The 16,822-nt window shown below is 35.4% G+C and overlaps 6 protein-coding genes across 28 annotated transcripts in view; 5 read left to right on the top strand and 1 right to left on the bottom strand.

The window, feature by feature from the left end:
* Positions 1-637, top strand: part of LOC104699407 (MATH domain and coiled-coil domain-containing protein At2g42480-like) — a 1,890-nt gene extending 1,253 nt beyond the window's left edge. Inside the window, exon 2 of the mRNA XM_010414715.1 lies at positions 113-637. Coding sequence (XP_010413017.1) covers positions 113-637 — 525 coding nt within the window. The remainder of the gene's footprint in view (positions 1-112) is intronic.
* LOC104699406 (MATH domain and coiled-coil domain-containing protein At2g42480-like) lies at positions 3,014-8,971 on the top strand. The gene is made up of 5 exons (XM_010414714.2): positions 3,014-3,080; positions 3,144-3,358; positions 3,459-3,896; positions 7,905-7,910; positions 8,660-8,971. The coding sequence occupies exons 1-5, from the start codon at positions 3,014-3,016 to the stop codon at positions 8,969-8,971; spliced, it is 1,038 nt and encodes a 345-aa protein (XP_010413016.2).
* Positions 4,773-6,872, bottom strand: LOC104793172. 23 transcript variants are annotated; one of them, XR_002032429.1, is made up of 6 exons: positions 6,559-6,872; positions 6,321-6,395; positions 5,991-6,094; positions 5,750-5,821; positions 5,204-5,627; positions 4,773-5,122 (listed from the first exon to the last, which is right to left on the bottom strand). XR_002032429.1 is itself a non-coding variant. In XM_019226794.1 (5 exons), exons 1-4 carry the CDS (start codon positions 6,646-6,648, stop codon positions 5,612-5,614), a joined length of 282 nt encoding a protein of 93 aa, XP_019082339.1. In that variant the 5' UTR covers positions 6,649-6,872; the 3' UTR covers positions 4,773-5,122; positions 5,204-5,611. The 23 variants fall into 23 exon arrangements, 7 of the variants coding, with proteins under 7 accessions (XP_019082339.1, XP_019082337.1, XP_019082341.1 ...); XR_002032432.1 differs by having other exon boundaries at positions 5,204-5,585; positions 5,757-5,821; XR_002032424.1 differs by having other exon boundaries at positions 5,204-5,821; positions 6,277-6,427.
* LOC104699403 (MATH domain and coiled-coil domain-containing protein At2g42480-like) lies at positions 9,875-11,580 on the top strand. The gene is made up of 6 exons (XM_019246434.1): positions 9,875-9,900; positions 10,061-10,135; positions 10,303-10,513; positions 10,659-10,847; positions 10,932-11,042; positions 11,113-11,580. The coding sequence occupies exons 1-6, from the start codon at positions 9,875-9,877 to the stop codon at positions 11,578-11,580; spliced, it is 1,080 nt and encodes a 359-aa protein (XP_019101979.1).
* Positions 12,570-14,382, top strand: LOC104699402 (MATH domain and coiled-coil domain-containing protein At2g42480-like). The gene is made up of 5 exons (XM_019246433.1): positions 12,570-12,670; positions 12,829-12,998; positions 13,432-13,658; positions 13,780-13,879; positions 13,937-14,382. The coding sequence occupies exons 1-5, from the start codon at positions 12,570-12,572 to the stop codon at positions 14,380-14,382; spliced, it is 1,044 nt and encodes a 347-aa protein (XP_019101978.1).
* LOC104699401 (MATH domain and coiled-coil domain-containing protein At2g42480-like) overlaps positions 15,658-16,822 on the top strand; it is a 3,077-nt gene continuing 1,912 nt past the window's right edge. The window contains exons 1-4 of the mRNA XM_019246511.1: positions 15,658-15,758; positions 15,872-16,034; positions 16,382-16,549; positions 16,687-16,788. Of these exons, the coding sequence (XP_019102056.1) occupies positions 15,658-15,758; positions 15,872-16,034; positions 16,382-16,549; positions 16,687-16,788 (534 nt within the window). The remainder of the gene's footprint in view (positions 15,759-15,871; positions 16,035-16,381; positions 16,550-16,686; positions 16,789-16,822) is intronic.

Below are 16,822 nucleotides of genomic sequence, written 5' to 3'. Positions count from 1 at the left end.
CTAAAAAAAGGGTTTTTTTTTTCTTCTTTTGGTTTTGTACATGCCTTTTGTGTGGTTGCTTATTCGGATTCCTTTTATGAGTAACAGAAACAAATATTTCCTTGGCATGCAGGTTACTTTAGCAAGAAAGTTATTCACAGAGCACCCAGATATTGCAGAAGATTTCAAACCAAAGAACCAAGTGGTGAAGACCGAATACATGAATGTCCTTCTCAACCTCATTGAGACACTTAACAGGCCTTCAGAGAATCACTCAGAGATAGAGCTAAGCAATGCTCACAGTGAGTTGAGTGAGCTGATGGAACAAGGCTTCAAGCTGGGCTGGTTGCAGTCAAAGCTTGATGAGGTTTCCTTGAAGAGGAAGAAGGCAGATGCGGATGTCCAACAACTCGATGAACGTGTTAAGAATCTTGAGCAGATGAACTTGGAATTCAAGCTGGACTGTTTGAAGACAAAGCTTGAGGAGGTTTCCTTGGAGAGGAAGAAATCAGATGATGCTGATGGTTCTCGGGTCAAAGAAATGGAGGCACGCATCAAGAATCTTGAGATGGTTGTGTCGGATCTCAAAGTTAAACTAGACAAGGATGAGGCCAAATCTTTTGCTGATGATTTTGAGTTGATGGAACCGGTTGATTGACGTAGAGATCGTCCTAATAGTCTAAGAGATTCAGCTTTATTGATCTCAAAGTTAATCCTTTATATATATTTTTGATGGTTTTATGATTTGTTTTTTATATGCGCCACTTTTGCTTTCAATCATATTTGGGTTTAAATAATGTGTTATGGATCCAATCCTAAAGTTAGCAAGAAAATTAATTCTCCTTGAACTCACTCAAGTTTTCACGTATGAGATGGATACCTTCTCAAAGATGCAGATGGAAACAGGAGAAGAACATATTTGTCTTTTGATTCGACAACGCTCATATCATATAAAGGGTACTAACATCATTAACTTGGGACATTCCTCTGTTTTTGGACCGGTTTGAAACTAATTGATATGTTCTCATTTTCTCTAATCAGATCTCGGTTTGCGTTTTAACAGTCAGGTTTTATTAGGGGTGTGACTATCTCGGATATGTTATAACCTCTTTGATTCTTTAACCTATTTTTACTTTCAAAGCTTTGAAGAAGACATATTTAATTTTTTTCTTTTCTCTTGATAAATTGGAGACGTTGCTGCTGTGTATGCAAGCCTGAAAACTTGTCATTGGAATATATTGGAGACGTTGCTGTTTCTCTTAAGTTCTTCTTTGGGCCTTTTTTTTGTTTTGTTTGGTGTGTGTTTTGCTAGACTGAAAATTTGTCATATGGAATAAAAGTATTATTTTTCTTTCAATTTATCGTAAAATATGTTTGCCTGAGAAGAATTTAGGTGATGAATGGTATATCATATTTCCCGTTTTAAAAGAAAAAAGCATCATACGATTATTCGACAATCTACTATTTCGTATAAATTCAGAATTTTACTCTCTCGCTCTCCCATTATAGAAGAGTTTTTTTTGGCTAAAAGTATAAAGATTAAGAAACAATAAATTTTTATCATTTAAAAAAATTAAACCAATAGAAAAATATAGTGCAGAACTCAATTAGTTAAAAATATTAAATAAATATAAATTGTGCAAAGAAACTTAATAATATGTAACAAAGAAAAAGCCTAAAAATCCAATATATATTGGGGAAAAGGGACTATAAGAATTTATGGGCTGTAGGGTATATATCAAATATTCAATAAAGTGTCTTAAATATATTTTTGTATACAAATTAAATCAGTGATATCAATAGCTATATTTTGGACTAAAACTCTTAAATGCAATAATTAAAGATTTTAAAATTATCTATACTAACTTAAATATTAGATTTACCAAAATTTCTTAAAAATTAGAAGTTGTATAAATATTTAAATTGATTATAATATCTTTTGCCAAAATTATTATATGTTTCAAAAAGTAAATAACTAAATAAAAGTTTTGTAATTTCTGTCATAATTAATAATTTAGGACAACCTATAATTATTATTTCCACTTTACTTAATTACTCATATTAAATTTTCTTTTATCTAGTAAGTAATTAAGAGAGAGGTAATTGGTTTCCTTTTTTGAGTTAAGAGTTTTTGAGAAGTTTTTCTTATATATATAGTTCGTGCCTCCTCCTCTATAAACCCGAGAGGGCTTTAATTTATCTGTGAAAGTAAGAAACAGAAGTTTTTGATTATTTCAGTCCTTTGCTCTCGAATCAACAATGGGGAAGAATCAAGTGCAGAGGAATTCGAGTTTTAGGTTTGAGATAGATTAACTTCTCGGAGAAGGAAGCTGTGATAGCGTCTCAGATATTCGTGAGTCACCAATGCGAATGGTAATATGAGAAAGAAGAATCGGATCTTTAAATAGTTTTTGATTATATATGTTCCTTTTTTCTTCTCTTTATATTCGAGAACGATATGTTCTCAAAAATTGATGAATTCGATTTACATAGCACTAATAAAAAATTTAAAAATTCAGGTATCTCAACGTTTATCCGAAGGGAGATAGTCTTTGTGGTGATCACTTGCCTATGTTCTTGTACGTTGCAAATCCTAAATCATTGGGACAGGGATGGAAAAGGAAAGCTAATTTTCGATTCGTTCTGTTAAATCAATCCGACAAAGAGCTCTACAGTTCACAAAGTAATAAATTTATATATCCATGCATGTTTGAAACTTTTTCTTCTTGTTTTCCTTTTGTTGAAATTTCATTAGCTTTTGGAATTTACAAACGGTCTAGTGTAGATTTCAGAATATAGGTGGAGAGACCAAGAGTCTCTTACTCTCTTGGATGTTATGAATTGAGGTCTATTTCTACATATATATGGGCGGAGGACTAGTAGAGATAGCTCACGCATCGTGTTTAGCTTATAAGACCCTAACTAAGACCTTACACTTTTTATTTAGCTTTTGTGATGAGTTATAATACTCTAGGGTTTTTGTGGACTTGGTTTCGGTATCCAACTCTTAGATTAAGCCTACCTTAACTATAGGATGTTGTTGATAGGTCTAAACAAAGGTTTGAATCTTGAAGAGGCAGCACCTATACATAAGCTAGCCTGTGACTGATGAAGAAGTTAAACTTTTTCTGTCTTGTTTTTTTCTTTTTCTCTGTGTTTCACAGTTGGACAGGGTTTGTATAGTGCTAAGTTTACAGGCAAGGGTTTCCGAAACACATTTCCTCTTAAAAAGCTACAGGAAAGAGGGTTTTTGGAGAATGATAGACTCATCGTTGAAGTCTACATTAGTCGTGTTGAAATTGTTGATGGAGAAGGCAGAGTTGAATCAGAGAACAAGGAGACTCTAGACATCAACGGTTTACAGGTTTTTGCTTCTCGGGTTAGTTATAAAGGATCTGTTTCTTCTTTTGATTTTGTGCCTTTTGTGGTTTGCTTCCTTTCTGAGTAACATGAACATATTTTTCCTTGTTGGCATGCAGGCTGCTTCAGCAAGAAAGATATTCATAGAGCGCCCAGATATTGCAGAAGATTTCAAACCAAAGAACCAAGTAGTGAAGACGGAGTACATGAATGTCCTTCTCAACCTCATTGAGACACTTAACAAGCCTTCACAGAATCACTCTGAGAGTGAGCTAAGCAATGCTCAAAGTGAGTTGAGTGAGCTGATGGAACAAGGCTTCAAGCTGGACTGGTTGAAGTCAAAGCTTGATGAGGTTTACTTGAGGAGGAAGAAATCAGATGCTGATGTCCAACAACTCGATGAACGTGTTAAGAATCTCGAGCTGATGAACTTGGACTTCAAGCTGGACTGTTTGAAGACAAAGCTTGACGAGGTGTCCTTGGAGAGGAAGAAATCAGATGATGCTGATGGTTCTCGAGTCAAAGAAATGGAGGCACGCATCAAGAATCTTGAGATAGTTGTGTCGGATCTTAAAGTTAAACTGGACAAGGATGAGGCCAAATCTTTTGATGATTATTTTGTGTTGATGGAACAGGTTGACTGGACGGAGAATACAAAGTTTTATTAGAATTTTAGGCACTTCGATTGTGTTGTTACTTGTTAGAGTACTGGGAGCTTTTCACCAAGGTTTTCATGTTTAAAATAAATAAAGAAATAAAGAAATAAAAAAATAAGAGGAGAGAAAGAGAGATGTTTGAGAATCTAAAATATAATAATTAGATAGTAAAGTTGTGCGTTATTTATTTTAAAATTTTAAATTAGATAATAATGTTAAAACAAAATGAATATAATTTTATTGATGAAAACTCCATTATGAGAAACTTCCACTTTAGTTTGGATGCTCTAAGGTAATTCAGTTTATGTCGTTATTAAGCTCACTCACGTGTCCGACCAAAATTTTGTTTACAACTTTCATTGCATCCACTGAGAACTTACTGACGAATTCAAAACTAAATTTGGGTTAATAAACCTTTTACACTATTACGTAATAAATATTGTAATAAACACCATTGGCTCACTAAAGTTAATATAATAACAAAAAACTGATATGGTAATAAATATCTTTAATGATAAAAATATATATATTGATATTTTTGTTGATGCATGTAAGAGCATCTTTATTGGTAGGTTTGTATTTTTGGGGTTCTTAAATTTTTTAGTATTAAAAAGTGTACTTTTATAAAATAAGAACTTTTTGTTTGTTAATTAAAATTCTACTCCTCCAATGGTAAACTCTTATAAGTGAGGTTCTTAGTTTTGAAAAAAAAAAAATTAATGTTTAAATGTTTAAACAATGAAGATTTTATTATTGCATTTCATAAACTTTTAAACATACAAAACACAAAAGCATATTAAAATAGAAATAGAAATTACAAATGGGAAAAAAGTTTAGTTGTAATCTTGATATGTGCCAAAATACAAAACCAAAATCAGAATAGGACAACTCAACAAACCATAAAACATGATAGTGTTTGAGACCATCCATACCAAGAGTAAGCACATTGGCAGGAGAGTTAGTGAGTTCTCTCCCGAAAATCACACCGTAAGAAACATCATCATCATACTTCAGCTTCTTCTCTAGCGCAGGACCAGTTCCAAATCCAATGATATCAACAGACTTCAAAGATGGTTTCTTTGATTCAGACTTATACCTACTATCTTCAAACAAACCAAGCACTATGCCTATAGACACAAACACCCAAAATCAGTTCCAAAACCGTAATAAACAAGACTCAAGCTTCTCTTGTTACTAACTAAAGTTACCTGAAGTTAAACCTGATGCAGAACTAAGCTTAGACTCATCAGAAACACTTGAAGCAAGCACAACAGCAACAATACTAGATTGAGAAGCTTTAGAAACTGTAACTACAGCATCACCAAGGCTATGGCTAGGTTCCAGAAAAGAGGCCGAGAGTATGACCCATGGTTTAATTTTCGCAATGAAATAGTCTCATTCGTCCCCAAGGTGTACAGCTCCATAGCATTGTGAAACACCTATATCACTGTGAAGTCTATGGCTAGGTTCCAGAAAAGAGACTTGTACCTTAGATTGGGGAATCAATTGTTTTGCGCAGTATGGTTCTCTCTCTGGTGAAATTGATTCCTTGACACCAACCACTTTTATTTCATGAATCTCCTCTACGACCTGTTGAGAGTCTTCTTCACACATAATCAAGATCTCTCATCTCTATATCATATGTTTCATATCACACACAATCCCATCCATACGTTTCACAATTCAATTCTAAAGATAAACAAGATGAATCCTACATAAAGATTATTACGAGCATAAGTTATTTTGGTACATACGCGCTACCTCCTTCAATGAACCGCTCAGCCAAGATAGCATTTTGGCAAGTAAATTCACCAAAGAGGGGAATCCTGCATCAGAAAACAAAATGACACACAAGTATGTTGTGAGTTGTGGATGCATTGTATGTACCATGAGATAAGCCAAGAGATATGAATAGATAAGCAAGACACGAGGCTGATGCTTCCACAAAAGGTTTACAAGCATTTAGAGTGGTTAAAATGGCAAAAAGAGTTGCACCTCAGCTGCTTAAATAATCCAGGAACTGGGGATGAAACAGTCAGTGGACTATTAAGAATCGCAGTTTTGTCAACCTTCCACAAAAGCTGAGAAGCTATACCAACCTGAGAAAGCAAGTCAGGTTACGAAAGATACAACCTGACACCCTAAGAACCAAATGAAAGATGATAGTCAGAAAAAAATTGAACTATTCTCTGTCTGGGCAGAATTGCTCATATAACACTATTTCTACAATTAACATATAGACCACAAAACTGTATGGAAACTTTTCTCTGTTAATGTTAACCTCGTCACAACGACCAAACTGAAGCATCTCTTTACCAGACATACCATAGGAAGCAAGATGCAAAACACAGTCCGCTCCATCTAAAGCCTTATCTACATCTACTTTCTTAGTCAAATCCCCTGTTTCATCATCATCATCATCATCAATTCCACTAAAATTGACAAGAGAGCATTGTTTGTGATCTACCAACTAATTCATAGGATTTGAGATTTAAGAAATTAAGAGATCAGATCGATGGAATTCAAAGGTTAGATAGAAAAAAGGGATCGATGGGATTGAAACCTTGGATGCAGAGAACGCCACTGATTCTGAGATCATCGGACCAAGGAGAAGAGTCGCGGAGGTCGAAAGAGCGGACTTGGCGAGCTCCATGGCGAACGAGCTCTAAGCAGAGGGCGGCACCGACGAAGCCGAGACCTCCAGTGACGACGAAGGTGTTACCTTCGACTCCTTCGTTCTCACTCCTTCACCGATTGGTTCCGATTTGAGAGAAAAATCTCTTCCGATTGCAGAGGCGAAAAAAAGAGAGAGAAGAGGAAGAACAAGAAACAAGAGAAGTTTTTTTTTTTGATAACAAAATCTTCGTCCAATCAGAAACGAATACGTCACCACCTCTTAGAGATTCTTAAACCTCCTAAATAAGAACCGAATTCTTATTATTTTCCTATTTTTTTATTTATTTTTAATCATAGTTATGCTAAGAGTTCGTTCTAAAAGCTCCCGACAAAGAAGCTCTAACGATCTTAATAAAAAAGAATTCCGGTGATTTGAGTATTATTGGCGTTACAGTAGTTTATAGGTTTGTATATATCATTTGAGGAAAAAAAAGGTTTTGTATATATCATACAATTATGTATATCTTAAATAGTTTTTTTTAAGTATCTTTTTTGTATACCAATAGTAATATTTTGGACTTAAACTCTTTAATTAAGAAGGCAATAACTAAAAGCTATTGAAATTATCTATAATATTTTAAAATATAGAATTACCAAACATTCTTAACATGTTTAAAGAAGCAGAAAAACATAATAATAGAATTAAACAATGTAATTACTTATGATCATATTGGTTAGGACAAAATACAATTATTAATTTGGTACAAAAAATATTATTTATACATATTCGTAATTATCAAATTGTTTTTTAATCGGTAAAACAATATTTAATTAATCAGTTAGGATTAAATTACTCCTTTTTATGTTGGGATTTTGAGAATTGTTTTACTTGTTTGCCTCCTCAATATATAAACAGAGAGGGTTTCTCATAATATATATCTTTTTTTCTTTCTCGATCGACGTAACAAAATCTAAGAAAGCTTTTGAATCACATATGGGGAATCAAGTGCCAAGGGCTTTCAGGTTTGAGATAGATAACTTCTCGGAGAAGAATGCTGAAATAACGTCTCCTATATTCATAAGCGGCGGATGTGAATGGTAAAACGAGAAAAATCGAATAGTCAGCTTTACAACAACAAAATTAATACTAATAAAGAGTTTAATCTTTGTTTTTATATTCTTTCAGGTATTTCACACTTCATCCGAAGGGGACTTGTCGTTGTAATAGTTACATGTGTTTGTTCCTAAACCTTGCAAATCCTCAATCATTACCAACTGGATGGAAAAGGAAAGCTAGATGTCACTTCCTTCTGTTGAATCAATCCGGAAAAGTGCTCTACAGATCACAACTACCTAATAGTAATGAAGTTATATTATATGTTAGGCCTTAGCTAGACTCATGTTTGCGATCTTTAAGAGGCGGCAACTATACATAGGCATGTGATAAATGAAGTAGTTGACTTAAAACTTTTTTTTTGTGATTTTCTTTCGACAGATGAAAAACGACCACGCCACAAGTTTTGCGCTAAAACACCTTCCTGGGGAAGGACAATGACCTTGCCTTATAGAAACCTTACTGAATATGGTCTTTTGGAGAAGGACAAGCTCATCGTTGACTTCTATATTAGTGACGTTGAACTTGTTGATAGAAACGGCAGAGTTGTATCAGAGAAGGAGACTGTGATTATAAATGGTTTCCAGGTTTATGCTTATCTGGTAAGTTAACAACAAGGACCTGTTTCTTCTTCTGGTTTTGTGCTTTATGTGGGTTTGCTTCTTGGCGTATAGACTCAGATTCCTTTTATGATTAAACAATAATATTGTACTTTTACGATCCTTGGCAGGCTACTTCAGCAAGAAAGATGTTTGCGAAGCACCCAGACATTGCAGAAGATATCAAACCAAAGAACCAATTCGTGAAGAATGAATACATGAATGTCCTTCTCAACCTCGTTGAGACACTTAACAAACCTTCACAGAATCACTCAGAGATTGAGATACAAAATTCTCACAGCAAGTTGAGTGAGCTGATGGAACAAGGCTTCAAGCTGGACTGGTTGAAGGCAAAGCTTGATGAGGTTTCCTTGAAAAGGAAATCAGGTGCTGATGATGTCCAACGACTCGGTGAACGTGTTAAGAATCTTGAGCTGGTGAAATTGGACTTAAAGCTGGATTGTTTGACGACGAAGCTTGAGGAGGTTTCCTTGGAGAAGAAGAAATCAGATGATGCTGATGGTTCTCGGGTCAAAGAAATGGAGGGACGCATCAAGGATCTTGAGATGATGGTGTCAGATCTCAAAGTTGAACTGGGCAAGGAGAAGGCCAAATCTTCCGCTGATGATTTTTTGTTGATCGACTAGGTTGATTGACATAGAGATATGGTACTAATAGTCTAGAGATTTGGCTTTTATAGAAATATCTGCTTTTAATTATGTCGATGGTTTTTTTTTTNTTTTTTTTTTTTCATTTTTTATATGCACTACTACTTTGGATGCTTTCCGTGAATCTTTTTTTTTGAGTTAATGTGTTATGGCATCTAATCCAAAAGTTAACGAGCAAATTAATGATACTCCTTGAACTCACTAAATTTTTCACGTATGAGATCGATAAACTTCTCGAAGAGTGAAGATACCATATCATGTATTTTTCTAGCGGCGGCTGCAAATGGCAAAAGAAGAACATGTCTGTCCTTTGATTCAACGCTCAACAACATCAACTTGGGACCACCTTCCTCTGTTTTTGGTCCATTAGATTAAGAAGATTTGAAATTAATTGATGTGTTCTCATTCTCTAATCAAATCCCGGTTTGCGTTTTGGGATGTATCAAGTACTTATGTCCATTTCATAATTTTAATTTACTGGAGGAGTTGAAACAGTTCTTTTTTGTGAAAGAGAGGGGTTGAAACAATTGAGATCTGTGTATCTTTTCGCATGATGAGGGCCTAGATTTTGTGGAAACATCAAGACCTATGGTGACACAACGAAATAGACGTATTATATAGGGTTCTTCGGCTGAAGGGACTTGTGTATTCTTTTTATTAATGGGCCCAAAAAGCCCATTAACAGATGTTCGATTAGCCGCACAATCACGTAATTGGTTTCTTTTTGAGTTAGGGTTTAGAGAAAGTGTTTATTTTCTTTTTGCGTCCTCTCATCTATATATATATATAGACAAAGGGGACTATACGAAACGAAGCTGCTTAAAATTTCTTATTTTTCTCGAGTCAACAAAATCAAAGGGAAGCGTTTATAGGTCATCAAAGATGTGGAATCAGAAGCCATGTTTCAGGTTTGAGATAAACAACTTCTCGGAGAAGGAAGCTGCCCAAATGTCAAAGGTGTTCGTGAGTGGCGAACAGAGTGTCTGAGAGATTCGTAATTTTCTCGAAGTAACAAAATCTAAGGAAGCGTTTTAGGTCAAATATGTGGAGTCATAAGCCGAGTTTCAGGTTCGAGATCGATAACTTCTCGGAGCAGGAAGCTAAGATAACGTCTCAGACATTCGTAAGTGGTGGATGCGAGTGGTAAGAATCGGTTTTTTGATTAGCTTTGTTATTAAATTCTCTCAGTGTTCAATAATAGCGTACGAGTTCTCCAAATCTTGATGAATTTGATTGTACGCAGCACTAATTTAAAAGGGTTTAATCAAAACATCAAAAGGGTTTACTATTTGTTTTATATATTTTTTTAGGTATCTCACTCTTTACCCGAAGGGAGAGACTTTTAGGTATCAGCACTTGTCTTTGTTCATGTCCGTTGCAAATTCTAAATCATTGGGAAGGGGTTGGAATAGGAGTATTGATTATTACTTTGTTCTGTTGACTCAATCCGACAAAGAGCTCTACAGATCAGCTGGTAATGAAGCTATATATCCTTACCGGCCATGTCTAGATCTTGTTTTTGTTCTTTCTTTTTTCCTCTTTTTGGTATTTGACATTCTCAATTAATTTATGTAGGCATGTGATTTAGAAGTTAACTCTGCTTTTTTTTTTTTTTTTTTTTTTTTTTTTTTTCATAGTTTAAAAGCAAACAGAGTTTAAGGAGAAGTCCCCGAGCTGGGGTTTCCGAAAGACCTTGCCTCAAAGCAAGTTTCAGGAAAAAGGGTTTCTCGAGAACGACAAGCTCATCTTTGAAGTCTACATTCAAATTGTAGAAGCTTATGATGTTGAAGGAGGAGGTATATCAGAGAAGAAGGACACTGTGGATATCTGCGGTTTCAAAGTTTTTGCTTCTCAGGTAAGTTGAAAAGGATCTGTTTTTGCTTCCTTTATAGGGTTTGCTTCTTGGCATACATATTCATACTTAGCTTTATCTTGGTAGGCTAACTCAGTGAGGAAGATATTCTCCGAGCACCCAGACTTGGCAGAAGATTTCAAACTAAAGAACCAAGTGGTGAGGATGGAATACATGAATGTCCTTGTCAACCTCATTGTGACACTTCACATAGAATCACTCAGAGTCTGAGCTAATCCATGCTCGCAGTGAGTTGTGTGAGCTGAAGGAAGCAGGGTTCAAGCTGGACTGGTTGCAGTCAAAGCTCGATGAAGTTTCCTTGAAAAGGAAGAAAGCAGTTGTTGATATTCACCAACTCGATGGGCGTGTTAAGAATCTTGAGCAGATGAAATTGGATTTCAAGCTGGACTGTTTGAAGACAAAGCTTGAGGAGGCTTCCTTGGAGAGGAAGAAATCATATGAAGCTGATGGTTCTCGGTTCCAAACACTAGAGGAGCGCGTCAAAAAACTTGAGCTGATGGAATTGGACTACAAGTTGGACTGTTTGAAGACAAAGCTTGAGAATGTTTCCCTGGAGAAGAAGAACACAGAGGCTGATGGGTCTCGCGTCCAACAACTAGAGGAAAGCGTGAAGAATCTTAAGATGATGGTGTCACATCTCAATGTTGAACTGGACAAGAAGAAGGGGAAAACTTCTGATGATGGTTTTTTGTTGGTCGACGACGAGGTTGCTTAATGTGGAGATTAAGTTATATATAGAGAGATCTTTACTAGACAATATCCTCTGTTTCCTTTGTTTCATTTTTATGTTGCTTTCTGAATCCTATAATAGTCTAGAGATTCGGCTTAATCGAAAGACCTGGTTTTGTTGATTTTTCATTTCTTTGTTTTTATCTTAGCTTTTGGTCACTTGTTAACGATTCTTCTGATTTGATATTATTTACTACTACCATGTTATTAGGGCCGCTCATGTTAATACAAACTAATTCTATTTAGAATGGTTCTTCATCCTATTTAGAAAACAAACCAAGGACTGCTTTTGATAACAAGTGCCTCCTCTGTATCGTCTAGTTTTTACTTACAAGCTGTTCCAAACAAATATGGTTGGGGGCTACCTCAAAAGCTTGAACATCATCATCCGCCTACTGAATTGGGAGGCGACTATTCCGTGGCTTCCACATAGCACAACAAACAGTATTCTAAGAAGATTCACTTATTTTCTTGGGTAGTTACATCTATAAGATTTGAGGAAAAGATCATGAATCTTCGCTGTCACGCACAAACTACAAGCAGTGGACAAACAAAGAGTTGAGGAACATACACTATTTTCACCAACACAATCGAATAATTGCAACCAATATGATATGTATCCGCACATCATGTTATATGGTAGCGAAGCTCATAGTTTGGACACACCATTATATCAAGGTGTTAAAATCTCTTATAAGGTTTGCTTTATATATAAAAAAAAAATTATGACATTATTAACCAAAAAGCTTACAATATAGACGTAATAATCGAATTATAAAGAGAGCTAGGGTTTACGTAATCTTATTAATTAATTAGACTTAATTAATTTATGTAATTTATTTTAATTAGGGTTTTGAGTGCCTCCTATATAAACAGAGGACTTTTAATTATGTGTGAAAGTATCAAAACAAAATTTCCAAAATTCGTCGTTTCTCTAAAGTAACAAAGTGTACCACGAAAGCGTTTTCATCAAATATGTGGAATCAAAAGCCGTGTTTCAGGTGTGAGATAGATAACTTCTCGGAAAAGGAAGCTCTGATAACGTCTCAGGTGTTCGTGAGTGGCGGATGCAAATGGTAAATCGATATGAATTAATCGGAAACTTTAATTAGATTTTGTTATTAAATTTATAGTCTCTGTATTCAATAATATCACATGTTCTCAAAAACTGATGAATTCGATTGTACGTAGCACTCATGAAAACTGAGTTAATCATTGTTTTATATTGTTTCAGGTTTCTCAACGTTCATCCGAAGGGAGATAGAGTTTTTAAATTTAACGAGTACTTGTCTTTGTACCTGAACGTCGCAAATCCTAAATCGTTGAGAAATGGATGGAAAAGGACTGCTAATTTTTACTTCGTTCTGCACAATCAATCCGACAAAGAGTTCTACAGATCACCAAGTAATGAATTTATTGTATAATCAATAATGTATATACTTCTATGTTTGATTTTGGTTAAAATTTTATACTTTTTCTCGAATTTACAAATGTTCATGTATATGCTCTAGAGAGAGAACCTGTTGGTTCAAAAAAAAAATAAAAAAAAATAATGTTAAACAAGTGGAGCCATAGGGATCTTGAATCTGTACGTGAATAACATCGATACCGACCCTAAGACACATGTAGAAATATCACGCTTCATAGTGGAGTGAATTATATCCCCATTTGTTTTGCCTATAATCTTTAATAGCTTCAGTGGCCAGATTAAAAAAAAAAACATTCTCAAGCAAGAGGCCTATATATATACTCATGTTTTTTGAAGAGGTAGCTACTTACATAAGCATATGATTGATGAAGAAGTTAAGCTAGGTTTTAATAATCACAGTTGGAGCAGTTGGAGGACAAGAAAGCACCGAGTTTTGCGCTGAGACTCCATCCTGGGGTTGGCCATATTCCTTGGCTCGTAGCAAGCCTCAGGAAAAAGGATATTTGGAGAACGACAGACTCATCATTGAAATCTACATTAACAATGTTGACGCTTTGGATGGAGAAGGAGAGGATGTATCATTAGAGAAGGATGAGACTGTGGAAAATAACGGTTTTCATGTTTTTGCTTCTCAGGTAATTAAGTTTATAAGAATCTGTTTTTGAATAAACTACTTACTTTATAGGGTTGATTAATTCTTGGCGTATAGATTCACACTCCTTTCCTGAGTAGCCTTAGCAAACTTTTCCTTTGTAGGTTACTCCAGTGACGAAGATATTCAAGGAGCACCCTGACATCGCAGAACATTTAAAAGTGAAAAACCAAGTTGTGAAGACAGTATACATGAATGTCCTCCTCAACCTCATTGAGACACTTAACAAGCCATCACAGAATCACTCAGAGACTGAGCTAAGCAATGCTCACAGCGAGTTGAGTGAGCTGGAGGAAGTAGGTTTTAAGATAGACTGGTTGAAGTTAAAACTTGCTGAGGTTTCCTTGAAGGGCAAGAAAGAAATTACTGACGTGATCCAGCAATTCAGGGAGCCAAAGGTTGAGGAGGTTTCCTTGGGGACGAAGAAATCAGATGATGATGACGGGTCTCGGGTCCAACAACTAGAGGAACGCCTCAAGAATCTTGAGCTCATGGAATTGGACTTCAAGTTGGACTGTATGAACTCAAAGCTTGAGGAAGTTTCCTTGGAGAAGAAGAAAGCAGATGCTGATTGGTATCGGGTCCAACAACTAGAGGAAAGCGTCAAGAGTCTTGTGATTATGGTGTCGGATCTCAAAGTTGAACTGGACAAAAAGACGACCAAATATTCTACTGATGGATTTTTGTTGGTTGACGAGGTTGCTTGACGTAGACATTAAGTTTATAAAGAATTTCCCTAGGAGACAATATCTGCCTTTCCTATGTTTCGGTTTTATTGCTTTCTGAATTGTAAGAGTCTAGAAGAGTTTTGATGGTTTCATTTCTTTTTTTTTTATCTGCGCTACTTTTGGAAATTTTCATTCGATCATATTTTAGGGTGGTCATGTGTTCTGATCCAATCCCAAAATTAATGAGCAAATCATATTCTCCTTGACCCTCACCATGTCTACACGTTTGAGATCTGCAAATGGTATAAGGAGAAGAACGTGTTTGTCTCTTTTAATTCTTGTTAAATTATAAAACTATCACCATCAACTCGAGATCTTCCTCCTCTGTTTTTGGCCTGTTAACAATATTTCCCATTTTCTTTGTTTACAGTGTTATGCAAGAATTCTCCTAAATAAAGTATTTGTCTTTGTTAGTGCGCTTAAGTAATAGGACTAATAGAATTAATATGTGCATGTGGCGCTTAAGTTCATTCTTGATCAATACATAGGAGTATGAATCTAAAAATCATTGGGAAATTAATGGTAACACTTGTTCAAAGTTCAAACTGTTTTGGAAATATGTCTGAGAAAAACCAATCTTCATGTTACTTGTGCTGCTCATGTCTTTGATTAAACAAACAAACACGAGATTCCACTGCATACTTGCCCAACATCGCTCTTCAGCCAAAACAGATACCCAACCAAGGACCGTATGCTCAGTTGTAGAGTCCCTTTTGAAACCATGTGCCTCATCTCATCATCATCCACCTCAGGATTGGCTGGCGATTATTGTACGTCTTCCACACATAGGGCCACAAGAGAGAAAAATAGCTACCACACACGTCAAACTCTTCAATTCTCCCACAAGAAACTGAAAAGAGGGAGTAAAAATATTATAGATCCTTTTTCGTATTAAAATAAAATTACTTTTTAATTAAAAATCTTAAAGAAGAGATATTGACGTCAGAATATATATTACGAAGAGAGGAATGATTATCTATTTATTTATTTATAGGAATTATTATTTTCGGTGTACTTAAGTAATTGTTTTGGATAGATTTAATTTAACTTATTTATTATCAGTTTTCCATTTCCTTTTTTTTTTTTTTGGTCAAATATCAGTTTTCCTTTTTACACTAGGGTTTTGAGAAGGTTTTTATTTTTCTATAAAAAGAGGACTTCTATGCGTGAAAGTAACAAATAAAAGTTTCTGAGAAATTCGTCTTTGCTCGAAGTTAAAAAAAAAAAAAAAAAACGAAAGCGTTTAAGGCAGCTATGGAGAATCAAAAGCCCTGTTTCAGGTTTGAGATAGATAACTTCTCGGAGAAGAAAGATGCGATAGCGTCTCAGACATTCGTGAGTGGCGGATGCGAATGGTAAGCTTCTCTCTGTATTCATTGAAAACTTGATGAGTTCGATTGTAAGTAGCAGCACTAGGTTTTAATTAAAAAAGGGTTTAATTAATCTTTGTTTTATATTCTTCTTTCAGGTTTCTCTACGTTTATCCCAAGGGAAATAGTCTATGTGAGGATTACTTGCGCCTATACAATGCAAATCCTAAATCATTGGGAAGTGAATGGAATGGGAGTGCTTACTGTTACTTCTCTTTGCTGAATCAATCTGACAAACAGATATACAAATCACGGAGTAATGCTTTATATCCTTCCATGCTTTTTTCTTTTTCTCTTTTTGGTGAATTGTCATTCCTGTTCGGAAAACTTATACAAACGGTGTAGTATAGATTCCTAAGCAGTATATAGGGGGATATCAAGAGTCTAGTTGATGTATGAGTTAAGATCTGTTAGTATATTTCAAACAGGAAATCTTCATGTAGCTTTTATGGTTGTTATACTTGGTTTTAGTAGACTTGTTTTGGATCTGACTCTTGTTAATTGTTTGTTCAGGCCTTCTTGAACTTGAAATTTGATAGGACTAAACCTTTTTTTTTTTTTTTGGTCTTTTCACAGCTTATTTTGCACTCTATCCGTTTGGCGCTAAGGATCCATCCTGCGTTTTCGAAACGGCCTTGCCTCTAAGCAAGTTACGGGAAAAAGGTTTGTTGGAGGAGGACAGACTCATCATTGAAGTCTACATCAAAGTTGTTAAAGCTGCATCAAAGAAGAAGGAGACTGTGGACAATACCGGTTCCCAAGATTATGCTTCTCAGGCAAGTTTTAAATTGGTTCCGTCTCTGTTTCTGTTTTTGATCAATAAATTACTTGCCTAGCTTCCTAGGGTTTTGCGTCTTTGCGTATAGATAACAGATTCGTTTTGTGAGTAACGAAAACACGTTTCCCTTTGCAGGTTGCATTAGTGAGAAAGATATTCGCAGAGCACCCAGAAATTGCAGAAGAATTCAAACCAAAGAAACAAGTGCTTAATACGCTGAGGAGTGCTTGCAGCAAGGTTAGCGAGCTAGTAGCGGAAGTAAAGGTGCATG

The sequence above is a fragment of the Camelina sativa genome, chromosome 6 (assembly GCF_000633955.1).
Source record: "Camelina sativa cultivar DH55 chromosome 6, Cs, whole genome shotgun sequence".
Lineage (NCBI taxonomy): Eukaryota > Viridiplantae > Streptophyta > Magnoliopsida > Brassicales > Brassicaceae > Camelina > Camelina sativa.
The sequence above is the reverse complement of the archived record's forward strand: the minus strand, read 5'-3'. Positions and strand labels throughout refer to the sequence as shown.

Coding starts and splice junctions, on each gene's coding strand:
- LOC104699406 (XM_010414714.2), top strand. CDS start 3,014: ATGTTGTTGATAGGTCTAAACAAAGGTTTGAATCTTGAAGAGGCAGCA. Junction 3,081..3,143: donor ACCTATACATAAGCTAGCCT/GTGACTGATGAA, acceptor TGTGTTTCACAG/TTGGACAGGGTTTGTATAGT. Junction 3,359..3,458: donor TACAGGTTTTTGCTTCTCGG/GTTAGTTATAAA, acceptor GTTGGCATGCAG/GCTGCTTCAGCAAGAAAGAT.
- LOC104793172 (XM_019226790.1), bottom strand. CDS start 6,648: ATGGAGCTCGCCAAGTCCGCTCTTTCGACCTCCGCGACTCTTCTCCTT. Junction 6,095..6,558: donor TGGCGTTCTCTGCATCCAAG/GTTTCAATCCCA, acceptor TTGCTTTCTCAG/GTTGGTATAGCTTCTCAGCT. Junction 5,822..5,990: donor GGATTATTTAAGCAGCTGAG/GTGCAACTCTTT, acceptor TTTCTGATGCAG/GATTCCCCTCTTTGGTGAAT.
- LOC104699403 (XM_019246434.1), top strand. CDS start 9,875: ATGTGGAATCAGAAGCCATGTTTCAG. Junction 9,901..10,060: donor AATCAGAAGCCATGTTTCAG/GTTTGAGATAAA, acceptor GCCGAGTTTCAG/GTTCGAGATCGATAACTTCT. Junction 11,043..11,112: donor ATGTCCTTGTCAACCTCATT/GTGACACTTCAC, acceptor TGTGAGCTGAAG/GAAGCAGGGTTCAAGCTGGA.
- LOC104699402 (XM_019246433.1), top strand. CDS start 12,570: ATGTGGAATCAAAAGCCGTGTTTCAGGTGTGAGATAGATAACTTCTCG. Junction 13,659..13,779: donor TTCATGTTTTTGCTTCTCAG/GTAATTAAGTTT, acceptor TTTCCTTTGTAG/GTTACTCCAGTGACGAAGAT. Junction 13,880..13,936: donor AGTATACATGAATGTCCTCC/TCAACCTCATTG, acceptor AGACTGAGCTAA/GCAATGCTCACAGCGAGTTG.